At 40.5% G+C, this 22,795-nt stretch overlaps 2 protein-coding genes across 5 annotated transcripts; one reads left to right on the forward strand and one right to left on the reverse strand.

Moving 5' to 3' along the window:
• Window positions 1-7,541: 7,541 nt before the first annotated feature.
• TRMT61B (tRNA methyltransferase 61B) lies at window positions 7,542-22,774 on the reverse strand. 4 transcript variants are annotated; one of them, XM_058802241.1, is made up of 7 exons: window positions 22,229-22,774; window positions 22,021-22,123; window positions 19,367-19,557; window positions 18,090-18,181; window positions 17,450-17,685; window positions 16,789-16,869; window positions 7,542-7,690 (listed from the first exon to the last, which is right to left on the reverse strand). In XM_058802241.1, exons 1-7 carry the CDS (start codon window positions 22,772-22,774, stop codon window positions 7,671-7,673), a joined length of 1,269 nt encoding a protein of 422 aa, XP_058658224.1. In that variant the 3' UTR covers window positions 7,542-7,670. The 4 variants fall into 4 exon arrangements, with proteins under 4 accessions (XP_058658224.1, XP_058658221.1, XP_058658222.1 ...); XM_058802238.1 differs by lacking the exon at window positions 7,542-7,690 and adding an exon at window positions 15,342-16,302; XM_058802239.1 differs by lacking the exon at window positions 7,542-7,690 and adding an exon at window positions 16,271-16,426.
• Window positions 9,472-16,359, forward strand: SPDYA (speedy/RINGO cell cycle regulator family member A). The gene is made up of 7 exons (XM_058802243.1): window positions 9,472-9,496; window positions 10,042-10,288; window positions 11,300-11,358; window positions 11,610-11,695; window positions 13,287-13,458; window positions 14,358-14,649; window positions 16,207-16,359. Exons 2-7 carry the CDS (start codon window positions 10,060-10,062, stop codon window positions 16,293-16,295), a joined length of 927 nt encoding a protein of 308 aa, XP_058658226.1. The 5' UTR covers window positions 9,472-9,496; window positions 10,042-10,059; the 3' UTR covers window positions 16,296-16,359.
• Window positions 22,775-22,795: the final 21 nt, after the last annotated feature.

Consider the following 22,795-nt stretch of genomic DNA (forward strand, 5'->3'; position numbering starts at 1 on the left):
GTTCTGTGCCTAGTTTTACAAATCTAAGCAGTTTTGAAATCTTGGAGTGACTACTACTGAAAGTTGCCCTCCTTCTTTCTACAAGCACCTTCAAATACCACATAGGCATATTTTTATCAGAAAATAGCTACAACCTTTAGTATCTAGGAGCTGAATGGTCTTAGAGTATCTGTGTGGACTAGAGCCTCTCACAGTGTGTTTTGGCACTGTTATGTTGTGACATGGAGTAAAATGTGAGTTAGCGCCTGTAGAAAGTACTTTGGTAACTCTGCTACAGACATAGAGGCATCATGCAGATTTTTGTAGGATAACATTTAATTTGGCTCCAGTTTGCAGGGTTAATAAAGACCTTGCTACTTTGTGGTCTTGCCAGATTTCCAGATGTGAAGAAATGATTTTTTAAATGATGCTCAGTATTTTTGAAGGAGAGTTGCTCTAGACTCACCAGCAAGGCAATGGAAATGAGGGACCACTCACAGCAGAATTAATTTTACCCTCTTTCCACATTATTTTGAGGGCATCTTCTCAGTAGAATCAAAGCCACTGGAGCAGACACGAGGCTAAACAGGTACAAGGGCCTGAGTGCTGAAGTTTATGACACTCATGTCTGGGGTGTTGGGAGGCAGTGTCATTTTTTGTGCCTTTTGTGGTGCTTGTACCTCTTTGTGCTGAAATACATGACCATGTTCAATGGCTATTCTATATTAGCTTTCCTCAGCACACAGCTCTAAAGGTAAGGCCTTGCATATTGGTTATAAACAGGATAATTTTATTGACTGTTGGAGATACCTCCTCTTATCAAATAGCTGACTGCTGATTAGGCAGGGCAGTGTAGGCTCATTGTGGCTTTCTCTTACTAAAGCATAATTACAGCTCAGACAAATTATAATTTAAATGCTAAGAGCACTTTCCTGGCTCTACTTTATAGCAAAAAGAAAAAATGTTTTGGTCACTAAACTCTACATACAAAAAGTATGTAAGCTTACATTAGGAAAACTCAAGTGATCTGTATTTTTCTACTTTTGCTTTGTAATTTACATTGGATCCTGATCTGTTTGGAGAATGAAGTATTAGTTCACTAAAATACTCAAGAGGCATTGACTCCAGGGGGAGATTTTCTATTGACTTCAGTGAATTTGGAATCAGATCCAAGGAAATAAATCCAGCTCTTGCTGAAGCCAGTAAGAATTAATGTGATACTGGGCTATGAGGTGAGGTCATTTCCAGGTCTTCACTAGAAATTAGGTAAGTGGGGTCTCTGAAACTCCCCAGGCACAGAAAAGCGACAGAATCTCCTTTCAGGGAAAGTCGAAAGGATGTGTGAGTCACTCCCGAGGCATCAGGAAACATGCAAGGTGGGGCTGTGACATGCACTGTGATCAGCAGATCGCAGAGATGAGTGGCCTCAGCGTGATCAATGCCACTGGGGTGTTTGGCAATCCGGTCTGAGATTCTTCAGAGGCTGCAAACCTGATTGGTTTTGGGTGTACCCTCCCAAAGATAACCAGAGTCTCATCCCTAGAAAATAGGCCATGTATGACACCAAATTGGGAAGCAGAGTCTTGTTAGTCTTTTTCGAACAAAATTATTGGCTTTGGAAAATTCATGAATTTTAACTGGTTACGGCTGGCAAAGGTAGAAACAACCAGAAACACTGATGCTCAAAAGTGCCAACAGGTATTTTGGACAGCAGACATTGCTACATATGTCATTATATTACAGACTTGCTTAGGAACTTTTTATTAGGACAGCTTCAGAATGCTTGCATTCAACTTTTTTTTTTTTTTTTTTTTGTCAGACCTCATCATCTGCATAGAATGAAACCTTGAAAGAACTGTAGGAAGAGGACAATATTGAGAAATCATGTACAGTACCTTATGCATTGTGTGTTTTTCTGAAGATCCCATGTTGTTATAAATTGACACATGTTGCTGCTCAAAGGACTGTAATAAAACTGCTGCTTCTATTGCTATTTTACTTTTCCTACCTTTTGAAAACCACTAGTAAGCAGGTAAGCCTTGTTACACGGATTTGAATTTGAATAACGAGAACATTTGGAGTCCTGGAGAAGTTAAATGTCTTGTCTGTATGGAGGTGGTCAAGTATAGAGCCAAGAAAAAAAAAAAAAAAGAGCAGTCATGCCTTTCTGTTAGACTGTTAAACTACTTCCAAACACTGTAAAAAAAAAAAAAGAAAAAACCAAACCAAAACAAAAAAAACCCAAAACAAACAAACAAACAAAACAGGAAAAAAAATTAAGCTATTTTACATGTTTGGGTCTTTTTGGTCTGTTTCTAGATCATGACTTATTTTTTTAATAATAACACAGTGTTTGTGCATTTTGACAAGACTGTCATGCACACTGAAGAAGGAAATTAGTTCAGAGGCAGTGGCGACCCTGACAAAGCTGTCCTCAGCTCCAGAACCCCACAGCTTGGGTCTCTACAAGGTTGGAGACCTTAGAAAGTAAGGGTAGCTGCTAAGAGGTACAGGGCTGTTGGTTCAGAGGTTCACAAAACTAGACAGGGTGTAGCCACAGGAGAGAAATGCTCATGCAATTAATGTATGTTCTATTTGTGTCTTTGAGGATTATAGAAACCAACATGTCTGATATGTTGTGGCATCCTCACCTCTCTGCCAGGGCTTAGTCTTAACTGCAGAGGGTGGGGCCAGTAACAGGTTTGTCACCCTCATCTTTAAGTACCTGAAAATTCATTTTCATGGCTTTAATACTGACAGCATTTTTAGAACATCTTTTGTCAGCATTCAAAACTGCTCAAAATAAACAGCATTAGAGGTAAAAATTGTAATAACTCCTCACCCAGACTAATGCACAGCAGCGAGGCAAACCTAATTTCATACTGTGCCAAATTCCTCAAGTTTGTAGTGTTTGGAAACGGCTCAGGGGAAAACACGAGATCACAAGCTGTAGTAAAAGAAGCTCTTTTTACATTAAAATTATTACAGTTTGATATCTAAGATCCTTTATTTTTTCCCTCTGTGAAAGAAGATAGAGACGAAACTTTGCCAAAACACTTGTTGAAAATTGAGATGGTCCCAAGCAGTTTGTACCATGCTTTGCTGCGTGACAACATCTGTGGACTGTAGGCAGAACTGAAGCAAATGTTTGCACAGACAGTTGTCCTGTCCCTCAGGGTGGTGTTATCAGAAGGCACACTGAGTTCTGCTGCCATAAAACCTGCCTGCCACTGAATTTGCTTGTTCTGGGCTTGTGCAGGCTGCCATGGGGTAGTGAGGGCATGGACTTAGAGTTTGTCAGGTAACCCCCAGTAGGAACCACATACAGGGCTGTGCCTGGCAGGGAGCAGAAGCCATGCACTCCTCGATGCAAACAGGGTCACAGCACGCACACAGCAGGCAGTTTCCAGGGAGCAGTTAACATGCTGTAAATCCCCACCCACTCTTGCCTCACTCTAATTTGTGTGCACAGTCATACCCCAAGCAAAGGTGAATAAATACACCCATGAGCTGGGCAGAAAATCTCATCCCACAAGCACCAACACAATGGAGAGCAGAGAGTGGGGCTAAAAGAGCTGGGCATGTCATTGGTGTTTTGCTTTTTTTGTTCCTCGCTGAAATAAATTGCTTTTGTGTTGTGACTACTTTCACAGGTCGTGAGTTTCCCTTATTTTTTTCCAGTTAGCAAAAGCTGTTACCAAAGTTCATCTGTTTCTCTGTGCACTTTAATTTACAGTCCTTGTACTAGTCATTTTATTGCTTCAAGCTCGGAGTGAGGGAACTTTTACAACCTGTGATTACTGAACTTGGTGAAACAAGAAAGCTTTTTGACCTGTTGTGGAGTAATTATAGACCCTATTGCTACTTGGGAGGGGCATTCAATGTTTAACAAACTGTGGCAGTTCTAATTTAACTGTGTGGAGCCTGGACCATTGGAAGGGAGGTAAAAAAAGCAAATCCTGGACTTTTTCCAGGTCACATTTTAACTTGTCTGGTTTTAGTCTCTAAAGGGCTGTCCTTGAAGTTCTGCCTTCCCACTACTGAACTTGATGCTGCTCCTTTCCTAGCAGCGCAAGAGCATGGGAGCCAAATTGTTTGCCTATGAAAACAATTTCCTCTTGCTTCAAAAACTACAGCTACACTACTTTTGATTAATCCTTTCATGGGGTGAGTCTTCTGAATGCCATGCCACGCAAATACAGCTCTTGACAACAGAAAAATTGTCCTGTCTTAATCACCACTATTGTTTCATATTATAAGGGTCATGGGCAAAGATTCAATTGTGTTCAACACTATAAAAACAGAGAATAAATAGATAGTGAGTTTGAAAGAGTTCGTGACCTATGTGACCAGTAAACTTTGAAACTGGAAAACAAGATGAGAAAGATTAGATGAAATTTACACATTTTGCCCAGTTATAGAATCACAAGCCAGCTAGCTAAACCATTGAACCTTTCCCACCTATTCTTTAGCCATTCAAACAGCCATTATTTAGGAAACCTGCCTTCAGGAAAAGGATTAGGATCTTATTTTGAAAGCACCGATGTTTTTCTACTTTTGATGTCCGTAGATAATAACATAAGATATATTTCCTGGATAATGGGTTGCTTGGATGTTTTGTAGTTTAGTGTATTAATGTGTACCTAAACATTACATCAGCGAGGCAAAGCATTTCTGTTAATTTCCAGGTGGAATGAAACACTTTTTAGCTGATGCCATTTTATAAAAAAGATTTCTTACATCAAATTCTTGAAACTTTCTGTGTCCAGCTACCTTTTCAGCTGGGAGATTTTCGAAGTCTGGTGTTTGTTAGTTGTTTCTGGGAGGAAAGAAGAGGAAAGGAAGGGGTGGAAAGTTCCCATTTTGCAGTGTGAACGTAGGCAACCCGGCCCCTCTGCGCATGCACAAGGGCAGTGCCCTGGGCTCAGCTGCACACACCTGCTCCTTGCTCCTGCACCTGTCTCCATGTGCTCCTGGCTCCTGCACCTGCCTCTCAGGAAGCCTCCTGCTCCTGGCAGCTGGAACAAATGGCTCCAGGGCCATGGAGGTAGAGAGGAGTCCTGTTTATTAAAGCTCTTTGTGCAATTCAGCATGAAGAAACAACATGGGTAACAAATATAGCCATGGTTATTAAATACTTGCAAATCCAAAATGCAATCTTCAGTGGCTAAAAAATACTTAGAATGTGGTGGATGATGTCAGAAGGTTCAGAAACATCTAAAGGAAAACACTGCAGGTCATCTCCTTTCCCTGTAATGTAAAATATGCATGGCTAGTTTTGAGTTACTGATGTTGAGAGGTATCATTCATCTTTTGTGACATGATGGTGAAGACCTAATGTAGTCTATATAATCTATTTAGTTTTACAGAGAAATTGGAACTTTTCAGGTAAGACTACTTTGTTTCAATTACAACCAGCATATAGATGCCAATCCTTAAAAATAAATCTTAAAGGCTTCCCCTGTCTGCTTGGAATTAGTTAAGTTCTTACAGGATGTATCAGTCTATTTACAGTAGGAATGAACAAGTTCAAACTTATGTCCCTGGAGATTTATGGAGATTTGCAGCTTGGCTGTTTTGCAGTATGCAGGAGCAGCATGTTTAAACATGCACTGTGTTTGCTGGCAGCCTCCGCTTTCCTTTACCACTGGCTCTGTTAGCCTAGTCACCACTCTCCTTGTGCACTGCATAATTTCCAAATCATTTTTTCCTTAGAGCTGCTCCTGAATTTCTCAGTAGCTGAGAATAACTACAGCTGTTCTGGTACTTAAATATTAGACAACACTGCTGTATGCTCAGATGTTCTTTTCTAGTAAACAAACAGGAAGCAATTTCCCTGCCCATTAATCCATCAGTGACATATACTTAAGTGGCACTGAACTATTTTTAATTTTAATCATATTGTAATTTTGTCAAAAACTAGGATTTAACTGCAAGGTACCTTTCCAGAATCCTTGCTTACTTGCTCCAGTAGCAAACTGGTAAAATGTGCTCAGTCTGTTATACTTAGTCTTGGTCCAAGCACCTTGATGCCCTAAAAATTTGTTTCTCACAACTCATCTGAATCCTTCCTTTCTCTTCCCACATATGAAACAGGTTTCTGGTGACAGATGTGGGTTCAGGTGGTTCATCTGTTCCTCTTTACTTTAATCCTGTTACTTGCTACACCCTTTACTCTGAAAGAATTAACCTCATGTCCAAAATTTGCTTTTTAGATGTGTGTTTCAGTTTCACAATGGGTCTTTGGGAATGGAGCTCTCAATCCATGAGCATTTCCTTTAAAATGTATTTGACTGAGAGGCCAGGCAGGTTCCCCCAGCAGGATCAGCAGTCATCTCTACAGGAAAGAGAGGTTTTTTTCCTATTTTGCGCTCTGCAGGAAGTAGGAAAAGTCTCTAATCGAAAAATGCATATTTTATTTGGTATAATCATCTGTATTTGTAAGAATCAATGGTGGTTCTTCATGATTTTGTTTGAAAAGAAATACCAGGTGTTTTACCTGTATTATCTTTCTTAAGGAAAAAAAAAAGTTCACTGAAAAGGATATCAGAGGCCAAAGACATTTCAAAAATATAAAAATCTGAAAAAAAAGTATCTATATCCTAAATGTAATTTATAAAAATACTATCCCTGTGTTTTTCCTCAGTGATGCTTCCTGATCTATCTGTAAACAACTCATTCACTGAAAAAACTTTAAGTCCTTTTTTTATTTAAAGGAATCAAACTGCTCTGCAGCTGCCTCTTTGGACCAAATTTTGGACAAGTATATAACTATATATCTCATAATGGAGTTTCAGTGTATATTTTTTTTCCAGTGTATATATAAAACTTTTATTCAGTATATATTTCAAATTATTATTTTTTATTTTATATATTTTTATATGTCAAATTATTGTTTTTTCCAGAAATAAGATTTTGTAAGAATCCCAGGTCTTTCAAGCCCAGGTCTTAGTCATTTTAGTCATAGAAATATTATGTCAAATAAAACAATATATACACACATATTTATATAAAATTATTTATAAATTCATATAGAAATAAATATAAAAATAGAAATAGAAATACAAATACATAATATAAATATATATAAAAATTGGTATATATTAAAAATGTAGTTTCAAACTGTGATTACATATAGAGATGAAGAGTGGCTAAACTGATTTAAGGACACCTACAGGAAGGGTTAGGAAAGAGGTACAGCATGAAATTCCGTGTAACAAGCGCTGCATTGTCTCGGTTCAAATCGCTGGTGGTGAAACAGCGCTCCCTGATGTCCAACAAGCGGCTTGGAAGTCCAGAAGCTCCATCCACTCTTCCCAGTATTCTTGGATGAATTGTTCAACATCCTTCTGAAAATTGTAGTTAATAAAAAGCAAAGTTGGGAACCAGTTAATTGGACTATAGAGTCAGGTAAAGTTCTGTTTCCTTATTCTCACTGGGTTCAGGGATCAGCATTTCCATGTTGATGTTTTTCCATCATGCTTCCAAGCTGAATCCGTGAGTCATCCCCATCTCAGCTCTATCTCAGGCTGCAGAGTCCTGCAAGGGAGGGAAGGCAGAGTCCCAGACATTCTCACAGCTCCCTCTCACAGGTTCCGTTTCCCCAAGGGTCTGATCCAGTGCTGTGCAATGTTCTGAATCAGAGCAGGACCCGAGTCCTGGCAGGCTGGGGACAATACACTGCTGGAAGGTCACAATTGCTGTTCAGTGACTTGATTGTGACAGATTTTTGAGTGAAAAAAGAAGAAGCATTTTAATATTTTGTTGTTGTTGAACCACCAGCTCAAAAATTATTTCAGAGATGGAAGACCTACAGGAAGCTCTGTGTGGATAGAGATTGACACTCTAAGTCACTTTTTATTGATGTAAAGGTGTAAAGAATAAGGAAGTATGCATGTCACAATTATCGTTGCAGCTTCATGTTTTGTAATAGGGAATAAAAAAGAAGATATTTTTTCCTGGTTTAAAAGATTAAGATGGTTAGGTGTAAGTTTCTGTAACCTGCCCTTCCTTTCTTTTACACAGTTATCAATTGATGAGTACTTTGAATTCCTTGATGAAAAGTAATATGCAAAAAAAAAAAAAAAAAGAAAAAAGAGAGAGAACGATTACCTCACAGTGAGGTAACTCACTGTGAATATGTGTCCAAGAAGAGAGAATTTCAAAGAAGCAGACTTTATCCCTGCCCATGTATTTGGTATTGTCCCCACCCTTCAGTCTGTTCCATACAGAGATGTTGTTGCTGCATTTACCACTTGGTATTTTTCTTATCTCTCTCCCTGATCAGAAACTTGGCATGATCTTTCCCTTAATCTAACTCAGAGCACGTAAATAATTTAGCAAATTATTAATAGAATATGAGGAAGGTGTAAAGAGGCCTCTCTCCTCATTACCATAACAAATGAGGCCACTTACACTTTAATTGGCCTGAGCAGGGGGAAACAGTGAAATGGATGTATGTCTTGCCATCTTCCTAGGATAAATCTTTAGCTCTTCTAAGAAAAGGCAACAGTAAGATTTCACACTGAATCTTATTAGCAAAAGGATTTTTTCATTCTTGTTCTTACGTCTCAATAGACTGCCTTAGACTAATTGCATTAATTGCCCGTGTAGCAGCAGTGCATCCTGCACCTCTATGTTAAATGATCTTTAGAGTCAGGTATCCCTTCTCCTTCCTGTCCCATCTCTCCTGGGGAGACGTTTATCAGTCTGGGGAGATGTTTTAATCATAGAATCACAGAATAATGTGGGTTGGAAGGGACCTTAAACATCATCTCATTCCATGGGCAGGGTGGGACACTTCCCACTAGAGCAGGTTACTCAGAGCCCCATCCAGCCTGGTCTCGAACACTTCCAGGGATGGAGCATCCACAGCTCCTCTGGGCAACTTATGCCTTGTCACCACTCCCAGAGTGAAGAATTTCTGCCGAACATCTAATCTAAGCCTACTGGGAAGGGAAGGGAAGGGAAGGGAAGGGAAGGGAAGGGAAGGGAAGGGAAGGGAAGGGAAGGGAAGGGAAGGGAAGGGAAGGGAAGGGAAGGGAAGGGAAGGGAGCGCTCTCAGAGCCCCCAGGCAGCCCTGACCTGGCGGCGAGGCGAGCAGGAGGTGCCCCCGCCGTGCCCCGCTCCCATTGGCTGCCGCGCCCCGGGCGCCAACAGGAGGGGCGGGAAGAGAGAGCGACACGCCATCCGATTGGCTGGAGCGGTGCGCCGCGCACGCTGATTGGCTGCGAGAGGCGCCACTCGAGGCGCGGAGGCGTGAGGGAAGGGACAGGGGCGGCTTTGGGCTGTGGCGGCGGGAGCCGAGAGCGCGGCGTCCCCTCAGGGCCCTTCCGTGCTCATGCGGCACGCACCCGAGAGCTGGGGAGCCAGGTAGGCTGCGGTGAGCCAGCCTCCGACAGCCCCCTGCTGGGAGACCTCCTGAAGGCTTAAATACATTTATACATCCCGCCAAAAAATACCCTTGCTCACTGTCCCTTTGGTATCCCCTCACATTTCGCGGTTACAAACACCACAGGTATGTTGGTTTCCTTGCCTGTGCCTTCAGGGTATGTCCAGCGTGAGGGATAAGATTAATTCCCAAGGGCAATTAGGAGCTCAAGACTTGATTTTAATCTATCAACATGGCTCAATCACAGTTCTGCTCCCTTAGTTCTATTAATATTCCTTATAAAAAAAAAAAAAAAAGAAAAAGACAATCACAAATTGGAGGGTGAGAACACAGGTTTTTTGGTAGATCTAAGGAAGTGTGTGGAGCTACAAGGATCTGACAAACAGCAGCTTTTCCCACATCTTTTCCTATTTTCCAAAATTGATAGAAAAAGGCAAAATTGAAGGCTCCTTCTACTGGGGAAAAATAAAGCTTTATAAAATTAGAACTAAATCAAAGAACTCTGATTTAGTTGGCTGTCTCAGGGCATAAAACTTAGATAATCAGTACTGATGAAATTAATTTTTCATCATCTGACAGAAGTTCTACTGAAAGTTCATGGGAACAAAAGAAATGTACTAGTGGCGAAACTGACTAATTTTGTAGTTAATTTCTTCTTATTTCTTTAACAGGAACCTTTGCTAAACGAAATGAAACACAATCTGGTGTGTCAGACACCTCCCACTGTCACTGTTCATGTAAAATCGAGTGCATCCAGATCACATCAGCAAAAAAAACTTACTAGACTAAAGAGACCTGCTTTTAAAGACCATCAAGGAAATTGTGAAAAAAGGGTTCCTAGTCAGAAATATAAATGTCCAAAGGGACCATGCCTAGTTATTCAGCGTCAGGAAATGACATCTTTCTTTAAATTATTTGGTAGGTTAATAATGTGAGATATGAATGAATTGACTGAACAGAATGTTTTCTGAGCTCAGGAGTTTTGAGAGTGCTTTTCATATTGAAAGTAATGGCAGTTCTTTATCAAAAGGTTTTGTTGTTATAGTTTGGTATAGAAATATTTAATGTTTAAGTTAAAAATACAAGGGCTACCAAATTGATGAAAAGTATCTTTTTAAAATTACAAATGAAACCAAGGTGGTTTGCTACTTTTTATTTTATTATAATTTTCCTTACTATTTTCTCTTATATTTCAACAAATACATGTAAAACAATGTGCATCTTGTTTTACACAAGGCTTAAAAAAAGCCTTGTCTGTTAAATGTGTTCTTTACTGTGGGAATAAACTTCTGGGGGAAGAAGTGGAATGATCTAAGGAGTTGGAGCACCTCTTCTTTATTTGTGTCTCTTTCACATGAAGTTTTGTATTTATTTAATTTAGCAAGACATTAAGTAATAGTGGAAGATTACAGCTGGTTTTTATTTGACCCTTAAATACAGAAGTGAATGAGAGAGAGCTGCTGGTAATTGCAGTACATGGTCATGGACAATGAAGCACTGACCAAAAATAAGCAAGTATTGCCCTATAAAGGCTGCCAGGTAATGAAGGTGCAGGATCTCAGCAGTTCCTCTGAAATAATGGTGTGCTATCACCTGGAAGCATGTAATGCAGGAAGAAATTATGCAAATAGGAAAAATACTGGTTATTTTTCCACCTTCACCTGCTGTTACTGAGAATGGATGAAATGCAGCCACCAGATTTTCCACCTTGCCTTTCTGGTAGAGTTTGTTTCCTTTTGTCATGTAAGCTTTTTTCACACCTGAACCTCTCCTACTGCAGTAGGGAGCAGTTTCTCTGTTCCCTGCTGGCTGGTCTAGCTTCTTTTCTTTCATTTGGTTTAATGAAAGACCATCTGCTATTTATTTATAAATACCTGCTGACACAAACAGATTTGGTGTTTGAAATGCTACAGCTTTCTCTTGTTACAGATGATGATCTAATCCAAGACTTCCTTTGGATGGACTGTTGCTGTGAAATTGCAGACAAGGTAAGTGTATTTCCTTCTCAGTAAACAGAACATTCATTGAGTGAGAAATCTGCCCTTAGTTACTTGATACTTTAATGCAAATACAGAACATCTTTTTCTAATGGTTTCAGGTGGAAGTTTCAAGAAAGTTATTTCATGCTTTCCTCATTGTTAAAAATGATGAAAATATCTTGGTGCAAGATGTGTGAATTGATGTAGGAAATACTGTATCTAAGTAACACATTGATACTTCATTTTACATTTTAAAACAGTATCTCTTGGCAATGACTTTCGTTTATTTCAAGAGAGCTAACTTCACACCAAGCGAGCATACCAGAATCAATTTCTTTGTGGCTCTGTAAGTACTTTAAAATTATCTGGTTTTATTAGAATAAACTTTGCATTGTATTTCTTTCTGACACTGATAACTATAATAGGTGATGAGACTTCCTTGAGGAATATAGAAACAACTGATCTAGGGGGTGGCAGGGGGGCCGTCCCTTCCCACCCAGACCATTCTGAGGTTCTGTGATAATCTACATACTGTACATAACCAGTGCAAAGTCACTGTTCTTCCTGAGATGGAACAAGCTTGAGCAGCAGGCAGGGCTTGCCTGCATTTGTGCAGTGATACACACAGCAGCATTCTGCCCACCAAACTGAATCTGGGAGCTTTTTAAAGCATTTCAAGAAATATATTCAAGGCAATACACTGCAACATGTAGGTGGCTCCCAGGTGCTCATATAAAACCCTATTTCATATCTTTGCCAGCCTTTAGGGCATTTGTATCAAAACATTTCACCATGGCATCTCAGGAGTAAATTGTTATTAAAGTTTCTGTCAATATATTTAAATCAACTGTAAAAACATTGCTAGAGAATTTCTTTGAACTTTTTTGAACAGTTGTAAAATGCCTATGCTTTGAAACAGTGGTGGAATCAGTAATCCAGCTTTACCAGGCCTACATAACCCTCTCTATTTGGCTATACCTGCAGAGTGTTCTGCAATTTTTTTTTATTTTTACAGTGTTATGGTGCTCAGGTCATCTTTTGTTCCATTGCTTCTCAGATGCTCTGATTTGCACACAAAGGGGGCAAAGGTGGCTGTTCCTTCTGCTGTCACTGGTGCTGTGGGTGACACCCACAGAGCTTGGAGGAGGGAGCCCTCTGAGCCCCCTGAAGGGGGAAAAGCCAGGCCAGAACAGTGAAAAGGTTAGAGGGGGACAGAGAGTGTGGTGAGGCTGGGACTAGAGAGAATATTGGGGTCAGGAGCAAGTGAGAAAACTGGGGAGGAGACCAAAAGTCCTAATTTTTCAAGTGTGATTTACAGGAGTTTAGTATCAGGTGGGTCCAGAGGAAATAAACATTTTCCTGTTGTCTGAGAAGACAATTTAAAACTAAAAGTAACTAGGTAGTGAACAAAGGGAAGAACAGAGACATTAAAAAAGTAAGTTTTGCATTTCTAACTAAAGGTAGACCTGTATTTAGTTGTTTGCTCATAATTTAATATAAGCAATGTAATTTTCCAAGAATAGCTAAATTCCATAAAGTAAAAAGCGAAGAGTTTAAGAATTCACAGGAGAGTTTTAAGCCTTATTTAAAGAATTTAAAGCATCAATCAGAAATTGTTCATTTTATTGAAGGGTTTCTTGCCAGCTTGGAGAAGGATGTCAGGATGTATTAGTTCTTGCTTATCCATTAATTTAGGAAACTCAAGGGTAAAACAATTTCTATAGAAGCTTGGGTTTTTTACCCAAAGGATGCATATGGAACTAATTAAGAAATACTGTATTCCAGAGAGAAGGCTGTATTTTGTTAGTGTTTTTTCCTCACAATACTAGAAAAAAGAACCACTGCAACACACCTGTTACTTTATGTTAGAAATCATTCTAATATAGTGCTATAAGATTGCATAATGTTTACAAACATAAACATATATATATTTAAAGGTATCTGGCAAACACAGTTGAAGAAGACAATGAAGAAGCAAAGTATGAAATTTTCCCATGGGCTTTGGGCAAAGCCTGGAGAAAGCTGTTCCCTGATTTCCTAAAGTTAAGGGATCAACTTTGGAGTAGAATTGACTACAGGGCTATTGTAAGCAGACGCTGCTGTGAAGAGGTAGGGAGGGAGATTTCATATTGTAGATGCTGAAATCATAACAAGTAACACCAGCTTGCAATTTAGCTCTGTACAGCTAATTTAGTTTCTTCCCTAAAGTAAACAGACAACCCATGGGAAAGAAAAGATGCTGCTAAAACATAATGGTCTATTTATCCTCCATAGTTTTTCCTTCTCCATTTAAAATACATTATTTGAAACAGTGTTTTTTAAGTAAACTAGAATATCTTATATTGCACTACTGTTAAAATTGAAGTTTCTATTGACTAGTATTTGCTTTGTGCAAATATTTTTTTTTATTTAAAATCTACCTTAATTTGTTTCACTTCATCCACTTTAGAAATAATTTTGTGTGCTTTACAATTGATAAGGAAAAAATATATTTCTCACTTTTCAGGTGAAGTGTGTATCTGGAAAAACCCTTGTCATGCTCTAAGAACATAATGTTTACTTCCAGATGGTGGAAAATAAAATCTCCCATTTACTCTAGAGGCCCATTTCTGGGGATGGGATTAGATGCCATGGGAAAAGCAAAAGGAACAAGGCGAGTGCAGGATGCTTTTCCTTGCACACCCTCCCAGCTTCCCACCAGTGTTATTTCAGTGATGATGAACACTGCCAGCTGATGTTTGGAGCTGGCCAAAGTGACCAGCTTGTGTCCAACATGAGCTGCTGTTTGTGATGACTCAGGTGAACATACAGGGCTGGAAGCTGGGATGTTTCCACACCTGACTGTATCAGGATTACTTACCCCTGCCTAAGGACAGTGAGACAGATAAGAGATGATGCCCATTTCAGCTAGGTTAATTCCCTGCCATACCCTATCTGGATCTAGTTTTCAGCTGTGTGTTTCCCCATCATGTTTGCTGTTCCTGATGCCACCATGGCTGTTCCCACAGGTGATGGCCATCGCTCCAACACACTACATCTGGCAGCGAGAGCGCTCGGTGCAGCACAGCGGCGCCCTCAGGAGTTATGAGGATCGGGTGCAGCTGCCCCGGGGCCCCAGTGCCACCCCCACAGACTGCCTGCTGTGCGGGAAGAAGGGCAGGTTTGTACGGCTGGGATTGTCATCCTCCTCCTCCTCCACCGACACGCTGGAGATGATGGACCTGCACTCCTCCCAGAAATCAAAGGATGCCTTTGCCACTGACAAAATGTTCATCGACTCTCCTTCTCATAAAGCCCAAGGTATGGTGTGGGTTTCATGGTACAGGAAAATGCTGTGAATAATTTTCCATACTTGTCCTTCTGAGTGCTGCAGGGACTGCTCTGTCCCTCCCTATTACACCTCAGCAGAGCTGTGCTTTTACCCTCATGGATTCATTTTCACATAGTGTATCTTGACTTCCTGGAAGCACCAACAGCTTTACATTGAGTCTCTTCGTGTTACTTTCACCTACTACAGTAGATTTTGAGCTTATTTCAATATTTCAGTATATCTGCATGCTTTAGTTACCAACTGCTTTACATTGAGTCTCTTCATGTTACTTTCACCTACTACGGTACATTTTGGGCACATTTCAGTATTTCAGTATATTTGCATGCTTTAGTTACCAACTGTTTTACAGTGAGTCTCTTCGTTCACCTACTATGTTAGATTTCAGCTGCATTCCAGTCTACTCAGGCATTTTTTTGCTATTCTTGCATTCTAAAAGAAACTGAGAGTCCTGTTTTAAATGATTTTTTTATGGCTGGAACAATAAGAATACTGGTATGTGTAAAGTGAGTCGAAGTGCTCTTGCTGAGAGCATGTTTTGAGACAGGCTAGGATGCTCATTTGTGGTATGGGTTTGGACATAGGTTAAATCACAATTTCCATTTTCCTCTAAGTATCTGATTTGTTGACAATTTATACAAGACTGTTTTAATACTGGGGTATGAGTAGAAAACAAGATCTTATTGCAAGAATTGAATCTCTGCCCATTAATCTACTCACAATGGCATCCTCAGCCTTTGCATTAGGGCCCTCTGTTACATACAGCAGCTGTGGGGCAACCCATTATTAAATTTATTATTAGAAGTTAAACACACTTGAGATGTAAACTTCCTCAGGCATCTGGATAAGGCCTCAGCTCTGCAAAGACTCTCCTGTAATTAACCAGTGCAGAGTTCCTACTATACTTATCTAATACAGAGGTAGTTATTTATAGCTCTGTATATTTTATTTGCATGTGTTCTCACTAATATCCAAATTTTCACCATTACAGCAAGATTGTTACTGTTTTTGACAGCTTTAGTACAAATATGATTCTCAACTTGGAAAAAAATTGCATTTGACTATTTCCTGAGATATAAAGCAAGTCAGGTGTTTACAAAACAAAACTTAATAATTTAATGTGTTAAACATCACCACTTACTCAGGGAAGACCTAAAATGACTTCAAGTCTGTTTTTACTTGAGAGATCTGGCTTCTCATCTCTGACAAGGGCCAGAAAAAAATGGTGTTTCCTCCAACCACTTGAGAATACCTTATATGAAGCTTATTCACAAATAAGCAGGCAACTGGCAGCATGAGTGCTGGAAGGGAACCAAAGCTGTGCCTGTCAACAACTGTTCTGGTATTGAAATAAGCACAGCTTTATCAAGTGAACACATTCAGTGAATTTCAGTTTCTCTTAAAGTTATGCTTTAAGAACTTTGTTCTTAAAGAAACCTATAGTTGGAAGCCAGCAAAATATTCATTTCAAAGGAGAGCCTTTGATCCCTCATTTCGTTACTAAAATTTTTTCTCCTTCTTTCTGGCAGACTGTCTGAGGCTGTCCAGCAAAAGGCAACCATGCCGCACCCTGGATCAGGATAAGTCTATGGACTGGTTTACAAGCAATGGGGAATGAAGTGCACCTGATAAGACAGAAACAGATTCTGTGATTTGCAGAACAACCTGGGCTGCATCACAACACCAGACGTGATGATTCACTTCAAACTTTTCCCTTTACGTAGTGGGATAACAGTTGGTGTTTCAAACCTGATGTAAGGTAGAAATCAGAGCAGTCATTGCTTAAAAGTTACACAACTTGCAAAATGTAGCATCTACTTTGTTATGTTTTATTTCATTCTGATACAATATTCAAATTAGCAGCTAAGGAGGCAGCAGCAGCATCAAGAAAGCAGCGGTTGAAACTTTCTCAGCTTGGTAAGGAACGCTAATTAAAAAACAAAAGTTACTACTTTAGTATTTCAATACACAATGATTATTTTATTATTATAAGTTTGATGGTTTCATGATATAGGAAAATACCAAATACTAATACAAAAAAAAAAAAAAAAAAGGTCATTTGAAATAAAAATACCACTAAACATTTAAGATAAACTTTTTCCAAGTCTCACCTGAATGAGCTTCCTGCCAGTGGGATGGTCGGGCAATGTAAGGCACTGAGTGGTTTGTTTCAGCAGCAGCACTGAGTGACTCTGTGAGAAGGACATTTCTTTTTATTTTGTTCCCACAAGTTTAAGACCTACATGCAGCCTAGAGTAGACAACGTACATGTAATATTTTTCTCTGATATGTTCTTTTTTTTGTTGTCACCTATCAGAATATTCAGAACTCTTTGCATTTTGCAGATCTATACAGTATATATATTTACATTTGTCATATAAATATAATATATATATATGGCAGCATTTTTGGATTTGCCAGAACAGCATAATTCCAAAACAGAGCTCACTGGCCACTGTTTCTCCTAAGGAATCCTTAAATACATCAGGGTCCTCTAAAGCAGCTTTGTGGTGAGTATAAAGAACTGAATTTTCTTAAGAATCTAAAATTTGAGAACAGTAGTAGAAGGGCAGTCATTCTTTATTGCAGATTGAAATTTATTTTTTTAGCCCAGATTTTTAGTAGGATATTTTAACTTAAATAACAATTAATAGTCTTCTTTAAACCTGACAAGTTCTAGGGCGTTCTTGCCTATTCTCAGCTGACCTAGGTAAAAGCACTGGATCATCAAAGTGCAGTAATAGGGGATCTCACCAGCAGTGAAGTCCTTACCATTGTATTCGCTCTCCTTAAGAACTGCTTCATCCTGAATATGGATTTCTTCATACTCATTTTGAGGTGGTTCTTCAATATTTTCTTGAGTTCCCACCACTTGGCTTGATTTGTTATGCTTGAGTTTAGCAGGGAGTACTGACCAGCTCCTGTGAGTTACCTCAATTATCCTTTCACACAAAAAGGGAAGCTTGCAGCTCCGTATTCTGTCTAAAAGGTCAATAACCTGTGTGATGCTTTTGAAGAAATGCAAAGGGTAAAGTAGTATTTTGAAAACTCAAAGCACAAAATTTCAGTTTTACTGACTTTGGCACATTCTTTACCTTTGGGGTTACATGAGTCCTTCAGTTTTAGGGTAAAGGAGCAACCTGACTACTGCATTGGAGAACAGTGCAGTTACTTTGAGGATGCCATAAAGGTCAAACGTCACTGACCAGAATGAGAACATTCCCCAGGCAGTTGCCAAAGGATTTGGCCAAGTGTAATTTATACTGAGTACAACTCCCAAAGAAAGTTACATGGGGAAAATCCCAACTTTGTTAACCATTTCATTAATGCTGGATGTGTATTGCAGAAGATGCTTGGTTTTGTACTGAGGCCAGGTAATGCCTGAGTAAAGGTGCCAGAAAGAAATACTTACTTTGCCAAGTACACAGCACACACCCCACCTTGTTTCAGGCTTGGGTGTACGACAGGCAGAGCACACTGAGGGTCCAGCATGTCCAGAACTAACTGCAAGAGAAAGACATATTAATGTACACTGGGAGAACATATGTACCTCTACCAGAGTAACATACAGCAATGCTGGGGTGATAAAAGGTTATGGAAAAGAGATGCATACAACAGCAGTGTGTAATCAGCCTTCAGTTTTATCACTGCCTCTCAAAACCTGAGGTGCACTTACACAAAATGAAGTCCTCTCTACTTCCAAATGAATTTCTATTAAAACAGCAAGTAGCATTTGGCCAACTAAGTAGGTCTGTAGGAAGTTAAGCCTCCTAGTAATTAAATCACATAATCCTGACAATACTAAAAACTTTTAAAAGACTACATTTACTAACACATTTGAATACCTATTTCTCAAATATGAAAAAAGAAAAAGATTGTTCAAATGTATAAAAAGAACACATGATGGTCACAATGTCTAACTTGCTGTAATTTCAAGATTAAAACTACTTCTTGTCTTTGGTAATTTATCCATCTTCTGCTAGGAAGCTATCCAGATTGTAGAACAATGGGATATGCAATATCTGATCCTTCCTGCAGAACTGTTATTTAAAACATTTTTCAAAAGGTATTTTTATGCTATGTTTTATATTTCTTTGCTTGCACCACTTTAAAAATTGCTATTTGTTTAAAGCATTTAGTATGTAGTTGTAAGTAGTTTGTCAGCTTTACAGGGAAGAATGGTAAACATCAACCTATTTTCCTCAGCAAAACTCCTTTTAGGAAATCTGGATACAAAGAAGCAGGACAGGAGAACAAGCCACAGCATTCTCTAAATTATGGTGTAGTTACATTGTGCATTCTATACAGCTGATAGAAAAGTGGTCACATAGTTGCATATAAATAAGGTTCTGTATTCTTCTGAAATTTAATGCTTGAAATATGTATCTCATAAAAATATCAGTTTCTCAAATTTACAGGAAAGCAAGTTGGTATTTGCTTACAAGACAGCAGTAATTAATTGTAATATTTCTATTGTACAGCTTTATCACTCTTTCATTTGACAACCTGTAACTGGAACCTTGAAAACATTTGTATCTGACAAAAAAATTACAATGTTTCTTTCACTGATGAGGACCTGGAGTGTTATTTCTCATGCTAGATATGGGAATCCCTTGCATGAGCACTAGAGGTTTTCATTGATGGAGAACAGCCAGGTGTCACACGGGGGAGTTGTTTGGATTCACTCACTGCATCAAGTGTTACAGATTTCAGATCTGCAGCAGCTGCTGAAATGTCCTTCAGAATGAACTCCACATTATCTGGCCACTCGTCCGTGTGTCCGATTCCCCACGCAGAGCGCCAGTGCCTGTAATTCTTCTTGGCTAAATTATGGTGATCCTCTCTGATTTCATAGCTCAGAACACGGCCCTGGGGCCCAACTGCAAACAAACAGAACACACTCCACTCACCACTTTACACTGCTGTTACAAGGACTTGGGGAAAAAACCCAACAAAAGCAAAAACCATAGCCTATAACATAAGCACACCTTTCCATCTCCACTTTGGGAAATTATCACACATGAAACAATCAATAACAATCTGTGTTTTCTTTACATTTCAAACAAACATGCAGAAAAAGTGCCATGTCAGTTCTTTCACAGACAGCAATCCATCAATGCACAGATGAAATAAAGTGTAGTTATGGTAGTACAGACTGTTCCAAGATGTTCTCCTGAAGTCACTCATGCAGCAAAACACAAGTAGAGCATCTGTGGCCCCTGCTAGATCCTTCTGCTAGAGCAACCAGAAGTACCAGCTGGGAATGCTGCACCAGTGCTCACAGAAACCTGCTCACTGATCTCAGCCACACAGACACATTTTCCAGTGTACTCTTTGATTTACCCAGGTTTGTGTAAGCTTCCTGTTACTGTCTGCAACAGCAATAAATTATTAAGACTAAATTTACTGTTCTGAAATTTACCATGAGTCCAATGTACACTGTTTCTCATACAGGATGCATTTCCAGGCTGTGCAGGCAGACAGCAGGGTGTGCACTGCTGTATTATTCCATATTTGTATTACTCCAATTCCTCAAGCCTATGTCACTGCTCACTTCTCTCTCCTTGCTACTCTGGAATGGGTGCAGGCAGCTGTCAGGAAGCAGCAGCTCCCCAGGTCACTTCTGTGCCTTTTTAAGCCATTTCAGTTTGAAGTCACCAGGTCCCTTCCCTCACCTATGTGATCCCACTGTGAATCCATTCAGATAACTGAGTAAAAGAAGGGATGGATTTTTCCTTGATCCAGCTCACACCACATCAGACAAAGGCCAGAACCAGCTGGTAAGAAAGAGAAGGTTGCAGCACATTGCCTTTGATCACCTGAAGCAGTTGTAGAGTCACAGTGCCAACTCCTTGTTACCTTAGATTATCAGTTTAGAAACATCAGAAAAATTAAATTCTTCCCACTGGGGGGGGTCAGTTTTACCCCTACTCATTCAAAGTATTTTCTACTTTTTGAAAATGCTTTTTTAAAAATAAGAAAAAGGTGAAATAGCTAGGCAAAACTTCATTACTGTGAAGCTACAGTATACATACAATTTGCATACATCATATTTTCCAGTTCTCAAAGATTTTAAAGTCATGACAAATACCACTCTCTCAACTCTCCTGTTTCATGTCAGCAGTTTCTGGGAATTATTAAAGAAATAATGGAAAATATAAAAGCAATAACAATTAAGAGATGAATGAAATCTGTTGAATCAACAAGAATTTTGGAAATTAAATAATTCCATGGACATTGGATTTGGATTCCAGCATTTACCCACACAGCAGCTGTTTTCCTTGTTGGGTATCACTGGTGTGTATTCAATGGGGGCAAAAGCAGCCACCACTAGGAACCAGCAAATCAAATCTATTTATTTCTGTGTCAGCACCAAAGTGTGTTCAGCTGTGACTAAAACTGGCTGTATTTGGGGCCAATTTAAATTCAATAAATTTGAAAATAGCAATGCAATTTTATACCTTTTTCCCACTCCTCAAATAGAGCTGATCTGGCACATGACAACTGCACTCTTTCCCTGGATAGGGTTAACAGCCTGGTAATGCCAATGATTCTGCCAACTTGGCCCATTTACAGCTAAATTAAAGTGATTAGAAAAAAACTGTTGGACAAGACTGAAAAATGAGAGGAATAATTGGCAAGTTCAGGTGTGCTTGTATGAAATGGCCACAGCAGGCTGAATACCCAGGGCAGAAAGATCAGCTGCTGTATTTTGCCTTAGCCAGTAGCAGGTGTTCCATCTCTTTGGGTTCTGGGTCTGCCTGAAGGGCAAGCTGGGGAAAGCTAAGGACTCCTACTTTCCCTCTCTCTAAATGGAAAGAGAAGTGCTGATCTTTATCTGCTGTTTAGTCAGCTTCTAGCTCCTAGAGCAGCAATGTTTGCTTTGAGGATAATCCTATGCTAGCTTCAAAATACCAATGGAACTAAAAACCCCATACACCAGCTTATTCCACAAAGATGATCAGAAGAAACCAAGCAATAGCAGTAGGAGGCAGAAGGATGGAGAGGAAGCAGAGGTGCAACTGCTGACCCTGAAACTTGGGCCCAATATATCAAGACCAGCTGCAGCTGAGCGATCTTGAGGCATAGCTGAAACAGCTTTCTGCAGGGCCTTTGGTAGCAACCATTTACACTACGGCCCTCTAAGCACAGTCAGAATGGTTTGTAGTCCCTGTGCTGATATAACTTTCCTTCAAATCAACAAAATATACATGAACTGCAGCAAAGCTTTCATACGCTGAACAGTAAGGACCACGAGAACCATAAGTATCTGGGCAAAAAAACCCCCCAAGTTGTGATAAGGAAATAAATGAATACTGTGTTGTCTAAAGCCAGGTTCTCACCTGCTCTTGACAGAAACAAGCTCATAGCACCAGACCCGCTGCCAGTTTCCAGCACGGTATCTCCCGGGTGGAGATCCATCATCATTAATAGAGCACTTATATCCTGCGAGCGAGAAAACCATGGCACGTTACTATTAACGCTTTAATATTATTAAAGGTGAAATTAAAGGTGAGATTCGGCCAGCGACCTGCCAGCCACCAGCGGTACCTTGGGGTAGGCGATGGTGGCTCCCCGCGGCATGAGCAGCACGTACTCGTCCAGCGAGGGCCGCCTCAGCAGCAGCCGCTTCCCGGCCGACGTGCGCAGCACCTGCCCGGGCAGCTGCCCGATGATGTCGCGGTGGGGCAGGAACCCGCCGGGGCTGCTCAGCACCGCCTCCGCCGCCAGCCGGCACAACACCTTCAGCGTCCAGTTGTTCTTCCTCGGCATCTCCGCCAGCGCCAGCTCCCCGGCGCGAAAAGGGCCGGAGCGCGGACCCGCCGCACCAGCCAGCGCTTGACGGGGGGCAACCATGGCCACCTCCTCCTCCTTCTCAGGGCGAGCCTGAGGCGGCTCCGGCACTGCCGCCGCCGCGCCCCGCGCCACCGCCGCCGCTTCCTCGGGCGGCAGCAGCCGCCTTACCCGCTCCAGCGGCGACAGCGAAGTCTCCCATGCCCGCCTACGAGGCTTCCCTTCGGCAGGAAAAGAAGAGGAAGAGGATGATGAGGAGGAGGAAGAGGCGGCCGCCCGCCGCAGCGCGCGCCAGGCCCTCATGGAGCGGCCGGGGGCGGGAAA

This window comes from Ammospiza caudacuta, chromosome 3 (genome assembly GCF_027887145.1).
Source record: "Ammospiza caudacuta isolate bAmmCau1 chromosome 3, bAmmCau1.pri, whole genome shotgun sequence".
NCBI classification, from domain to species: domain Eukaryota; kingdom Metazoa; phylum Chordata; class Aves; order Passeriformes; family Passerellidae; genus Ammospiza; species Ammospiza caudacuta.